The 14,541-nt window shown below is 40.2% G+C and overlaps 1 protein-coding gene across 6 annotated transcripts; it reads right to left on the reverse strand.

Annotated features, from left to right (window-relative positions):
- Positions 1-228: 228 nt before the first annotated feature.
- socs5b (suppressor of cytokine signaling 5b) lies at positions 229-14,177 on the reverse strand. Of its 6 annotated transcripts, XM_016278606.1 has the most exons (3): positions 13,391-13,450; positions 11,206-11,224; positions 229-6,222 (listed from the first exon to the last, which is right to left on the reverse strand). In XM_016278606.1, the coding sequence occupies exons 1-3, from the start codon at positions 13,448-13,450 to the stop codon at positions 4,523-4,525; spliced, it is 1,779 nt and encodes a 592-aa protein (XP_016134092.1). In that variant the 3' UTR covers positions 229-4,522. The 6 variants fall into 6 exon arrangements, with proteins under 6 accessions (XP_016134092.1, XP_016134088.1, XP_016134091.1 ...); XM_016278602.1 differs by lacking the exons at positions 11,206-11,224; positions 13,391-13,450 and adding an exon at positions 13,836-14,177; XM_016278605.1 differs by lacking the exons at positions 11,206-11,224; positions 13,391-13,450 and adding an exon at positions 13,829-13,837.
- Positions 14,178-14,541: the final 364 nt, after the last annotated feature.

Here is a 14,541-nt window from a genome sequence, read left to right on the forward strand (position 1 = left end):
CTCAGATATTAGTTAATGAAATGAGAAGAAGATCGAAGGGAACAGCGAACAATATTTGGTTATACTGTATTATTAGAGATCAGTTAGTCTGAAGCTGGTTAGCTGAGAAGGCTGTTGTGATTGGTCAGAATGTATAAGGCAGTCGAGGAGGCAGAATGGCAACCATTAGCCCCCATCATCGTCAAGCCCTGGCACCACAGCGCCCACATACATACTGCTACAAGCGTGCACATATAGCATTAAAGTGACATAAGATTGCAACCATGGTTACATCACACTCAATGTGTATTAGAGATACAATTTATGTAAAAATAATTCGTTAAATGCTACTCTGCTTGCATAAAACTATTATTCAACTCCTTTTGCAACATATTTTGGCACCAAAGACAAAAAGATCAGAGGCCTCATTTATAAAACCCATGTAAATTCAGATTTAATCCTAAAGTCCATGGATTTGATCCTGTGTAGGAACAAATTGGGATTTACGAAGGCTAAAACTGTCACGGCAGTGTTTTTATATGTAAACCAAGTAAAAAGCATGTTTGCTGACTAAGTTTTCTGGAGACTTTTACGTGTAAAATGAACAACTGACTAAATTAATAAATAAATGACCATATTTAAATACACAAAGACTATAGGAAAATCTACATATTTTGCAATGAAACCTGGAAAAACTTTGTGTGTCATCTACTCATTTTCAATATTCAGCAATTATCATGCTTTCACACTTAGGATGGTTTTACACACGTTTCATAAATGAGGTCCAAGAGCTTTACACATTGACACTAAAGTAGAGCTAAAAGAGTTATGATCTAAACAGAAGGATTAGTAAGTTCAAGATCAATTGCTGCCCTGCCACAGTCTGTAGCATAAAGTCCACTCTATAATTCACTGGTACATCCCAACATTTAACATTTATGGGTACATTTGAGTATGCGTGCATGTATGAAGCAGTTTTTTCACCAGCTAGTTTGCAAGCAGGGTCACTTGACATGGTCATATGGTCAGTATGTGCTACAGTGGCTGACATAAGAAATTTCCCATGGGGAAAAAGGGCAGAAAGAACATCACACTCCTCCATATAGAGAAGCGGTTTTAAAATGATCAAGGTGTTAACCATGAAAACAAGGACAAAGCATCCCCAGGTCATAAGCACAAGACACAGCTCACAGAAGTCTCAATACAAGACTCCTCACTGTAATCCTTGTTGACTTCTGCAGTCCCACTGTTACTATTTTATTTGCACTATTTTGAATGCAATAAACCAGGCCTGAGTTACTGGAGAACACGGTGTTGGGTTAGTTTGGTGTGTTACACTTCCCTCATAACACTTTCTCTAAACTATTAACTAAATAACGACTGCGGTTTCAAACCCAGCCCCATTCCTTGCAGTACTCAATGTTCCTCAATGGAGCATTGTGTGTTAGCCTCTTGCTAATGCTAACTTTAGCTAGTATCCAGACTAAACAAACAACGCGCTCACTGCTTTCAGCACTACATATTCAAGAAAGAGGGTGATGCTGAGGATGTGGTCAGACTGGGGAGGAAGAGGAAAAATTTGAGCAAAAAAAAGCTCTTCTCTATTTTCACAGCACCCATCAAGAAACACAGAGTGGTCCTTTTAGCAGGTGGTAAATTTAGAGGCTAGCATGTTAAATTTAGCCTGTGATTAGTGCCTGCAAGGCAGGGCAGGGTGTAACTCTGCCGGGAGAGACTCGCTTACTGTGCAATGGCATACAAAGTCCCAAATGACTGCATGAGTATGCCTCAGTGTTTAAAAACATCCAAAGGATTTGGTGAGGATCAGGCTATCGCCAAGCGTTTAACAGCCCTCGAACCAACACCCTTGAAAATGAAGCTTTCTGACATAAATGCAGTGGCTTACATCACTTGAACTAATTCCTGAAACGGGAAAGAGCATCACGAATTTCTGCTGAACGCCTTTCAGCATCGTTGAGCTTTTGCTATTGGGAAAAATTTCCTCAGATCAGCGTTATGAGCATGTATTCACAAAAATGTACTGTGGTGGTACCAGGTTATAGCCACGCCATGGTACTTTGCCACATACTATACTTCACAGAACGTCATAGAATACCATAGAAGAACCATGGTACATGTTCTAAAAAAAACATGGCACCGTGATGGTACATGTCTAAATTCCTTGGAATTACCATGTTACCATATCCTAAAAAACATGGTAACACCATGTTACTTTTTTGACATTGACTTAACACAAAAACTGGACAACCATAATAGTTGTCAAATTCAAATGTTATAAACTAATCTTAGCTGGTTTAGGCTAAGCCGGTCTTCAACTGGGAAATCAGGTCTCCCAGCCTGACCAGCTGAAAAGTGACTAAACCTTGGGAGACCCACTAAAACCAGGCTGGTTTTAGATGGTTTTTCTTCAGCAAGTATGGCTCGGGGAGAGGCTGTGAAACTGCTAGCTGCGACTAAGCACTCATATTTTGTATGTAAATTCAATGAAAGGTATATTATATTCAAAGTTGAAGTCTTGAAAGCAGATGACATCATCTGACGTGTACCGCTACACAGTTGACATAAAATGAGCCTGTATACAGAGCATACAGTGTGCAGGGTGGAAGAAATGTTAAGATGGTTGTTTTGAGTATTTATTCAGGTCATTCAAGTGGAAAAATAGAGTAAAAAAGAAAAAAAAAATTTAAATTAACAAAACGACTTCATTTCAGTGACAACTGAGGCGTATTCTGAAAGAGTTTAATTGTGAATTTAATTGGTTCAAATAAATGGCTTCAAAATGGGTGCTACTCTGCCAGAAAACTGGACACTATAATTAACTCATTGAACTCAACATAAATAATCAAGAGGCATAGTGGAAGATTTCTCATTCACAATAACAACCTAGAGATGCACACCTTTGGTCACTGATCATCAAATACCCAAATACCACAAATTGTACCAGTTTAACATATTATTATGCATGGTCTGAGATCTTTCTGGACCTTAAAAGCCCACCATTGTAATGCTGAACATCTGATATTAAATATATTAGTATGATTTTGTTGGCTTTAATTAAATTTTTGTGTAAGACCAAGCACATCAAAAGTAGAGTTTTATAACTATATTTTACAGTGTTCAGGGAATCTCAATCACTAGTGCACACAATTATGATGAGGGAAGCATAGCTGCGTGCTTCATAATGAATAAAAGTGCAACATTATCAAGTGGAACCAACCACACTTTATAACATAACTGGAAAATTAATCCAATAAACATTAAATATATACGCAGTGATGGTATCTGTCTGTGTTCCAACAATATATAAAGTGAAAACAATTTTAGAGGTATCTACACAAGTTTTACAGAGGACTTTCTCTGTCCACTTTCGGCTGTTGCATATATTACCATGTTAGATAAAATTACGTTTACATACCTAGGCCTCGAGTACATACCATATGCACAGGCAAGGTAAGAGACACTTGACACTAACATAAACTTCGGGTGACTCATGCTAAGAATATTGGGTAAATTGACATCCTATGAATAAGGTCCATAAAAAAAAACACAGACAATATTATCGGTTTATATGCATGCACTTTAGTCTATAAGTCATTGTGCGGTACACAAACAATAATTAAAGTGCCATATGTCATTTTAGACTGTCGCTGATAAAAATCTAATAAAAGTCTAATAGTAAAATAGACGGTTTAAAACAAGGATTATGCTGGGATATGACACTACATGAGGGCCTAGTTTTAAATAATCCGTCCTCTCTATCATATGGCACACTGTGCACAGTGCTCCCACCTCCCCGCAATCATTTCATGCCTTTCACGTCTGTCTGCCTCAATTTTAAAAATAAAGCATGCTTCGTGCTGAGAGGTGCGTGTATATCTGTGATCCTGTCCATGTACACAAGGCTTAACAAGTGCTGCCTCAGGGAACTTGACACTTGTAGGAGGTCACTGTAAAGTATCTTGAAGGTATTGTTGATAAATTAGTCATGACTTCACAAATAGGCATATAGTGTGACTAGATGTTTAACATCACATTTTAGAGAGTAGCAGACATTCAGGTATGAAGACTTCCAAGATTACTTGAATATATTTTATCAGTGGACTAAGCTTCTGTAGCTGTCATCCATTTGCCTGACAAAAGAGGCTAGTTAATGTGACAACAATCAGTTTTACTGCTCAAAATAATGTAAAACACTAGAAGATAGAAAGCAAGGGGCATGCTAGTGGAGAGCCAAAGGACATAAGGTCATAGGAAGAAGAGCAGAGAGAATAAGTCCATCTCATTCCCACCATGCTCGACAATTCAGCAAATAAGCTAGCTTGACAGAATGTTCTGCACTGAAACATATGTATGGATTCCATGTGTAGTATTAACCGGTAAAAAAAAACTGCTGGAAGTTCACAACATCCTCTGTTGCCGTGTGTCTAAATCCAGCTGTATGTTGGATAATATGAGCCACATACTCCTCTGGCGGCAAAACTCTTGCCCACACTCCTGCCTCTCTCGGTTGCAGAGCCAGACCTCATTTGACCTTGAGTGGTGGCTCTCTCTCTAGCCAGCGCACACGGACTTTCTGTTTGTAGTGATACTCCTTCAGGAAGTCCTGCATGGTTGGAGGCAACGCGAGGGCACCAATGCCATCATAGGTGGTGTGTCTGCAGATGGCGGCTCGCGCAAGATGCTGAAGGCTGAAAGGGAAAGTCCGGTGTAAGGGAGCAGTGAGCAGGGGCTCAAAGAACATACAGGCACTGGGGTCTTTATAGTGCTCCAGCAGGCCTGTTACTGTGGAAGAGTGGAAGACACAGGGGTCATGCGCATCAAAGCTAAAGTTGTGATTCCATTGTTCAATGCGTGCATGCAGTGAACGATTGTAGCGTCGAAAACTAACGGAAAACAAGTAGTCCTCCTGTGCAGAATCACGTAACAGGAAGGTGCCCTCTGGTCGTCCGTCCAGCAGTGCTTCTGCTTGGTACCGATCCATCACCCCCCAATAACAAGGAAGTGCAGTTATGGCCTGTAGGTCAGGCACCAAACAATGGATATAGTCAATCTGTGTGTGGACCTTCCAAGGCCCGGGTTGTCTGGAGCAGTGTGTGTCCCCAGAAGCATGCCTCTGCTTGGTCTTCCGTGTCTGTAAGCAAAGAGTAGTTGAGTCCTCCTCAGAGTCACAGTCAACAGTGTGGGATGACACTGCCATACTCGCTGAAACCTGTGCGACAATACCCGATACCCCCCCAGAAATGGAGGAGACTGTTCCCAGACTTCTGCCCTCCCCAACTCCTTCCCCAACACCAGGAGCCATCTTTGGTCCCAGTTTATAAAGGGAAGAGTTCTGTGAAGTTGCCTCCAGCGTATGGATCTGTGCATTTGGAGGGGGATCCACTCCTTCCTCTATGCTAAGTCTACGCCGTTCACGCAGCCTCTCTTCCTCGTCTTCAGTGGATGGATGCACTAAATCAAACGCATCCAAAAGAGCAGTTGAGGAATGAGGGCTGACTGGCGCTGTATGTTGCTTAATTAGGTGCCACTTGTTGGCCAGATCTGAACCGGGTGGGAAAGGGCATGTTTCGAGCATCAGTTCAGTCAGGTGGATCTTACGTTTGGAGGACACGTGGCCTTTGGCTGACTGAGAGCGGCAGTGTGTGGGGAGAGGAAGGCATAAGCCTATGGTGTCCCGAAGTCGCTGTCGTAGAGAACGGGTGCCAAGGCTGCGCCCACTGCTGCCAGCTCCTACAGAATCACTCATCTCTTGGATAGTGCTAACTCCATAGCGACGCTCCCTCCTGGCTGTACTTCCTCTTGAGCGTCCTGTTCGCCTGTCAGCCTCAAGCGAACTTTGTGTTTTAGTTGAGCAAGAATGCTTCTTTTTACCTCCCCAGGGAGCATGACGTGAGTAGGAGTCCCTACGGATAAGTGGACCCATCAGTGCATCCTCGCTCTCTTTGTCAATGGAGATTTCTACTATCTGGGGAATGTCTGCCACACAGTTATGGCCTCTGCATCCTCCAGTAACCAGTGGGAGTAGTGACAAGGTCCGTGAGGGTGTAGTTTCATAGGGTTCTGCATGTGCTCCCCTACCCAAGTCTACCACACAGTGGACGCAATCTAAATCCTGGCTACACAGATGGGACTCGAAGCCATCGTTGTGGAAAAGGGCTTGGCATCGATTCCTGAGGTTACCCCACATCTTGCCCACTTTCTCCATAGAATGGAGACAACGACCTATCAGAGAAACAAAGAATTAGTGATTAAAATCTTGTTGCTGTTCATAAATCAGAAACTTGTGATGTTATCTTGGTGTACACTGGACAGGAGATGTTAGATGTTATGTTAACATGGTATTTAGAATGTAAGATGGTAGTTTGACAAAATTGACATAGACCTAGATAAAGCAGCACTAAATCATATTTAGTTTGTAAGCACAAAAAAAATCTGTGCATCATTTTATACACAAAAAGCATGTATATGTTGGGTGGGTGCAGGAATGGTGCAGTTGCCAGGCAGACGTGCATCGACACAAGGCCATGGCTATAAATGAACTGAGGGATCTGCTCCCAGCTGATCTGCTGGTATGTACTGTATTACTGAGCCAGTCTGGACCTGACCAAGAACTTTCACTGTCATGGCAGCAGACACACACACACTCATATATATACATACAAACACACTCAAATGCACAATAGAATGAGGTAAAGTAGTATGGATAGGGGGAGCACAGATAAAGAAAATGCAGACAGACAAAAAAAAGTCTGTCTGAGGGGTGGTTTCTGTTCCCTTTTTGAGGAAGAAAAAGTGCTGATCCAGTTTAAAACACTGTGGTTGTACTGCACAAATTATGCTAAATTGAGGCCACCGGCAGATCATGTCAAGATCTCCCCATTATAAGAAGAGACCAAGCATATCATCTTCACAGAGCAAAATATATGGTTGACTAGTCTAATGCCAGAATAATTCATATGAATTAAATGGAGAACTTAATATTTGAACAGGTGATCCCATAAGCTTCCAAAAAGTCTTCCAGCAACTCTAAAAGATCTGGACAGGCTGGATTCTATTGGACATTATTCTCATATCTAAAATCATACCAACACTCGAAGCTCCATGGAATAAAGCAACACAATAAAACATTTATCTCTGTGAAAACTGTACATGCCTTTTCTAGGGCACACAAATGATACCACAAATATGAGCAGAGAAAATCTAGTCTTTTCATTCTGCTCTCAGAGCATCATGATTGTATGGTTTTAAATGGTGCACTTGATGTGGATTTCCAGTCTTGTGACCTTTGCTTGCTCATGCACACGTGAAGTCCAAGGCAATGTAGGGCATCCCATTTGTCATCTACAGATTAAGAAGGGTGCTCACAAATAGTGGTCAATCGATAAGAGGTTTTAAATGGCCAATGGTGGGTAAGGTGCATTGCATAAACCAAATTTCTCAAATCAACCATAAATTGATTTCATGATTTAAAATTGCTCCAAGGAAACTCTTTAAAGCCTAAATACTATTCCTTCCCTGTACTCTATACAACTATAGATTCTTAGTTGAAAGTGTATTAAAAGTGCACATTTGTAGTATAGTTTAGCATCAGGTGTTGTTTCCATATTTAATGGGTAGTGCTGCTTCCTTTTACTTCAGGAAGTAACTTCAAATACCTCCTTTCCCGAAATTAAGGAGGACCAAAAACCAACAGGACCAATGTACAAACAATGGCAGAGCCTACAATATAGTTTATCAAAGCTATTATGTATTATCATGTTTCAGCATATTTTATTCTTTACATATTATAAAGACACCAAAAATCTTACATTGTGTTCCAACAGTCCCATATCATATTATTGGCAAATTGTTAGATGGATCTCAATTATTTAGTACATGTAGCCTTTTTGAATTTATAAATGACTGTAAATATGCCAAGGAAGAGTAGTGGAATGTTGTGCAGAGAGTTATTTAAGACTGAAGAAACACTGACGCACACAGAGATAACACCAATGCTCTAAGCTACCCAATTGGCCCTTCGCAAAGTCCCGCCCCCCTTAGTTACTGTTGCTATGTCCGACAAGCCATGCCGCTTTCACGCCACACATCATGTTCTCACGCAGTGAAAAATACACAGCGGAAAAAAGACACTGACAACGCACCGACAATCAAGACAGAGTTAGTTACTATTGGTATGAAAAAGTCTCCGTTTTCAAAATTATTATTTATTTTTTAAGAAATTCAAAGAATAAATAGTTTTGTAGCTCTTTAATGTGTTGTGACAGATGAACGTAGCACCTCATTTCAAGCGGCACGTGAACCGATCTTTTCATATTTACTAGTTAAAGCTCAAAAAACACATGAACATCAGAAGATATCTTGTTTCAACCACGGAAAGACGTCAATACACACCATTTTTCAAGTTGAAGTCCGCTGAATTTATCTAATCTCCTATCTGGTTTGTTTGTCTGACAAAACGGCGGATTCAGTGTTATGATTGGTTAGATCGCCTGTCAACAAAGCTCCCTGCGAGGAGTCAATTATCCAGTTTCACTCCAGCAACAATTCTAAAGGTTTCATTAAATGTTTAAGTGCTGAGAAGTTGATCTTTGGCAAACACATGCACATTAAATCAACAATTTCACATTTAATGTAGCTGATCGCCAGCCAAATAATAACATTGTACCTGCAGCGTAATGTTCACATAACACTTTAAATATATGATTTGATGAGACATGGATTATTTTATTTCACATGTTTTTGTTTTTTTTCTAACTCTGCCCTTTCAGCCTTCAAATACATTTCTAATGTACTGCAATATCAGATGCATCAGCCTTGTTGTTTTTCCATGGGAGTTGGCATAATTTTTTCCTTGACTATGCAAATCACTTTCACAAAAAACAAACAGCTTTGGCTTCCAAGAATAAATGCACAGAGAGGGTATTCTCTACAAAACATTCCTGGGACAACAAAGGTGAAATAACTTTCTGAAGAACATTTCTGAGAATTACTTTCTTTACCGACACTAGTTGAAAGGATAGTGCACTCAAAAATTTTTAATTTTTCATCATTTACTCACACTTGTGTTGTTTAATTTTCTTTCTTTCTCTGAATTATTTTCTTTCTTCCATGAAACAAAGGAGATATCAGCCAAATGTCCATGCTTCTGCTTTCTTTCCATGCAATAAAAGTGAACACAAACAAATGACAGTAATGCAGAGATTTCAGCAACCAAATATTTTCAGCAGAAACGGCAAACACATGAATTTTTGGAATTAAATAAATAGTTTTGGAGGGCCGAAACCACTGACCAAAACATTGATGTTTAATTAGCACTTCTCCATTTTGACTGTGTCTGCACCGGTTTCAAAAAGATTTTAAGCTATAACATGCTTTGTTTTTAGTGGCTATATGTAAAATTTGTTCAGCTGAAATAATCAAGAGCAGCTCACTGTTGAAGAACTTTACTATAACTGTTTTAATTTATCATCTGAGAACACAACACATTGATTAGCATGCTGAGTTTGATTACCCAATCACTCAAATTTAATAACCTAAACTTTATTTTCATTTTCTTGGCCAAGTAAAAACTTTGGTTTAAAAAAATAAAAAATTATATTATATATTATATCTCAGTGGATCACTAATAAATGCCTTTGGGTTTGGCTGAAAATGTACTCGCCCTCAGACCATCCACAATGTCAAATTATTTATTTAGCATTAACTTGCTGACCAATAGATCCTCTGCTGTGAATGGGTTCAGACAGCTGATAAAAACATCACAATAATCCACACGACTCCAGTCCAACAATTAAAGTCTTATGAAACAAAAAGCTGCATGTTTGTAAGAAATAAATCCATCAAGACATTTTTTACTTTAAACCATCAATTCTGGCCAAAGAGTCCTCTATCCATAATATTGCTTTCCAATAATCCAGTGAAAAAGTCATCTTGCCTGAATTAGCAGAGAAATATGCACCAATCAAGCACAGTTCAAAACAAATATGCATGTGGATTTTAATGCGAGATGACAACAGCGGATTAACTTTTTCACTGGAGAAGGCGTTATGGATTATGGACTTTTGGCCAAAAACGACAATTTAAAGTAAAAATGCCTTAATGATTAAATAGTTTCTTATAAACATGCTGCTTTTCACTTAACATGAATTCATGGACTGGAGTGGTGTGGATTATTTGTGGATTCTTGTGATGTTTTTTATCAGCTATTTGGACTCTCATTCTGATGGCACCCATTCACTACATCGTTTGAAAAGCAAATCTGTTGGGATGAAGAAACAAACTCACCTACATCTTGGATGGCCTGAGAGTGACTACATTTTCAGCAAATGTTCATTTTGTTGGGTGAACTATTCCCTTAAGATCACCCGACATGCAAATTCAACCTCAGCAAACAAATGTCTTGCCCTGCTTTATGCTAATAAATGAGTGCAGAGATGAGGCATAATGAGAGCAGTTCGATAACTCTCACTTCTGTGTGGAAGTTCTCTTCAGAAGCCTTTTCTTCAGACTCCCAATTAGACAGTCAAATAGGGACAGTCTGTCTTCTCTTAAAAACTGCTCTGATCCAGCTCTCTCTCGGATGAGAAAATACAGAAAAGCATGAGAGTTCCCCAAAATTAACAAGGCCAGAGCTCAAGCACACGTCATCATCAGACCAGCAGTTTGGGATATGAAACTCCTCGTGTGTAGCTCTCCGGCATAAAGGCACTTCAATTTGGCGGTGTGGGTCATGAGTGCGTGGATGAAGTGCCAGTGTGAATGAGTGTTATGAGCTCAGCAGCTCATCTACCTCTGCCCTGCGTACTCCTTACTCATTAGTCTGATCAGACATCAAAGGAGATCTTAGAGCATTCTAAAGAAGAGACCGAAAATAAGCGTGTATTGATTATTTATGCTAATGTTAACTTGAAAATAATACATCATACATGGATTACTTGAATGTATTGTGATGTGTGGGAAGAGCTAGGAAACGGTGCGTGCGAGCAAGATTGAGAAAAGGAAAAAAAGAGTGTTAAACTACAAACATGACACAACACAAAGAAACAGTATAATCCCAACAGTATATAATATAATCATAAAACTGACCAGAGACCATACATATCTTGCATAACAAAATGCAGTCCAACTGTATTTTAATAAATGAGATATTTGCCCCAAACTGCGAAAAAAAATGTGCAGGGTGCTAAAAGTTTCAAATTCACTTACTGAAAACGTAATAGGTAACCTTGCAAATTTAAGCTATTTGAAGGAACAATATCCAAATGTAAACTACTACAGTTTAAACAATAAAATAAAATCATTATCACAGCATAGATTGTAATATAGTAATATTCTGTATATCAACTATAAGGACCTCCTGAAGAAGAAGCTAAACTACACCAAAGTGCTTCACCCTAAAGAGAAAAACTGGACAAAGTTAGAATACTGCTGGTAAGCAACCTCATATTAAACCCAGAAAATATCCTCTGTGATTTCTCTCCGTTCGACACGCCTATTCTCATGGGGTCCAGATGAGTGGCCTGGCTTTTGGACAACATTAAGTGGCGGAAGTGTTTTCTTTCGAAAGGAGGAAAAAAAAAACGAAGGAAAAAAGTAAAAAATAGTTATTTGTGGAGCATTACTTTCACAGACAAAGACATGGATCGACTTACGGCAACAGCAAATCCTGCAACGTAACTTTACCTAACTGAAATAACTTAAATGATTCTGAGTGCCAGACAACAGGGCAATAGTCAAATTAAAAAAAATCGGTCATTTAAAAATTCCCATATGTCAACCCCATTGCTGAGGTGACTACATGGATTATTTGTACTTTAAAGGTGGCATATCATGAAAAGCTGACGTTTCCAGGTTTTAAGTGCTATAATCAGGTCCCCAGTGCGTCTACCAACCAAGGAAACGTGAAAACGATTAACCCAGTAACTTTGTTTTGGTAAACCTTTTTCTGCAAGAGTCTGAGAAAACGAGCACGTCTGATTTCGCTCCCTTGGTGACGTGGCAAAGGGATCTCATTATAATATTACCGCCCCTTAATCTGTAAGTTTCCACCCACTGCGCCATTATTGTGTTTTTGCAAGTGACTACGGTGTACCAGCTCTAATGCCATAGCGAAAGTTCACGCAAAACATGAGTCCCAGCATCAGAGGAGACAACAGAGCAGTGGATTTATTGATTTATTCACTGTATATTGCAGCCGCCACACAGATCTAAAATAAACATGCAATTTATTTCCCAGCTGTTTACCTTCACAGACATAACCGACTGTTTTTGTAACTCGTGTGTGTTTTTGGCATAAACTTGTGTGTGAATGAGAACTTAGTTTAGTACTCACATGCTGTGACAGCCGCTTTCTGTCCGTGTGCTTCAGATGTGTGCTCTCAGAAAACCGTATATCAGAAGTTTAAACTCATGTGGTTTAAAACGCATGATTTCAGAGCGATAAACATGATAATCAGAACCAAAACAGATGTTTTTAGCAGATACGAGCTGTAATGGCAGCAGCTCTATTCTTGAAAAGGGGCCGGGGAGCAGCAACTCATTTGCATTTAAAGAGACAGGCCCGAAAAACAGCCCGTTTCTGCTTCCACTCAAAATAGGCATTTTCAAAATAATATAATAAATGATCTGTGGAGTATTTTGAGCTGAAATTTCACAGACACATTCTGGGGACACCAGAGACTTATATTACATATTTTAAAAAGAGACATAATATGTCTCCTTTAAAAAATAATTAATCAGTCACAAGACCATTTAAAATAAATGCAAAAAGATGTGGGGAAAACACACTTTCCCTCACGCATAATTTTCAACACAACATCTTGATGGTGGACACGTTTTTAACTACCCTAACTAGGACCCAAGCGATATCAGTTAGCTACAAACTACATGCAGCTGACAATGATAAGGAACGGAACCATCTGACTGCTCTGAAGTAGAGTAACTAACAAATGTTTGGATTTCTGTATGAAGACATCGGTCGAGAATGCAATCGCAAAAGCTGTAACGTCTATTCTTCCTTCTGTGCGTAGTAGCCACAAAATACCGTAACGCATCCCGTAACAACGCTCATATTACGGAACGCAAAAGGATGCGTAACACTCAGTATCAGAAGTGTGTTATGTTTTTGGTGAATTAAATCTCTTTTAAGATTATTTTATTTATCGAGTATATGAGTGAGCGAGCGAGAGAGAGAGAGAGAGAGGATGTTGGAATGTTACATTGTAACATTCATACAGAGGAAACATGCAAAACCAGCGGTGACATCACTCGCGTTCCGTTACATTCAATCGGACATAAAAGCGGCTAGAAATAAGCATGGCGCATTGAACTCCAGAGCGCGGATAACGCAAACTGGCGGACTTACCCCTTACCCCTTATTTGTGAATATTACTTCGCAGCCGTCTTTTGTCTGAAGGCTGTTAAAGCTGTTAGACTCGCTACTGTCCCACATACGCTCTACACACAGTACTGTCTATTCTTCCTTCTGTGCGTAGTAGCCACAAAATACCGTAACGCATCCCGTAACAACGCTCATATTACGGAACGCAGAAGGATGCGTAACACTCAGTATCAGAAGTGTGTTATGTTTTTGGTGAATTAAATCTCTTTTAAGATTATTTTATTTATCGAGTATATGAGTGAGCGAGCGAGAGAGAGAGAGAGAGAGGATGTTGGAATGTTACATTGTAACATTCATACAGAGGAAACATGCAAAACCAGCGGTGACATCACTCGCGTTCCGTTACATTCAATCGGACATAAAAGCGGCTAGAAATAAGCATGGCGCATTGAACTCCAGAGCGCGGATAACGCAAACTGGCGGACTTACCCCTTACCCCTTATTTGTGAATATTACTTCGCAGCCGTCTTTTGTCTGAAGGCTGTTAAAGCTGTTAGACTCGCTACTGTCCCACATACGCTCAGTCCTGGCGAATAAAACACGAGCGAGGGAGCAGAAGTGCTCATTCCTGAGGTTGGCTTTCATAAAACAGGAGAGCATCTGAATCCCACATCGTTCTGGTCGGTTGGAATGGCAGCATAATCGAAGGCCAGATCTCCGAACCACCAAGCCCGTACTTCTGCTTGACAAGCCGAGCAAAGGCGTGAGGGAGAGGCCGACAGCGCGAGCTCGCAGGCTGGTTCAGACTGAAGGGAGACGCAGGAGGAGAACGCACTTCCGACGGATGGGGGAGTGACTAGCGTGGGGGCCAACCAATGAGATTGCAGATTGGGAGAGCGCTGCCTCGGTTGCCACCCTGAAAACCTGGAGACTCGAGATAATGCATGAGTGCCGAGGGATGAATGATTAATGATTATAGTCAATCAGACAGAGTAGCCATCTGTTGCCTTTAACAGCTCTCTCTCTCTCTCTCTCTCTCTCTGGTCATCATTTGGAGTCACACCACATGCTAGACTCATGTGAGGCCATATAGTGTGAGCAAGAACATCTTTGACTAATGTCATTGCAGACTGAGAATCAGCCTCAGGGGAAAGTCCTGATGTTGAAACAACATCACCATTCATCCTCCAGCAGACATCACT

Source organism: Sinocyclocheilus grahami, unplaced genomic scaffold (genome assembly GCF_001515645.1).
Source record: "Sinocyclocheilus grahami isolate Dianchi unplaced genomic scaffold, SAMN03320097.WGS_v1.1 scaffold123.1, whole genome shotgun sequence".
NCBI lineage: Eukaryota > Metazoa > Chordata > Actinopteri > Cypriniformes > Cyprinidae > Sinocyclocheilus > Sinocyclocheilus grahami.

Bases quoted from the DNA above. Each gene is read 5' to 3' on its own strand.
- socs5b (XM_016278606.1), bottom strand. From the start codon at position 13,450: ATGTGGGACAGTAGCGAGTCTAACAGCTTTAACAGCCTTCAGACAAAA.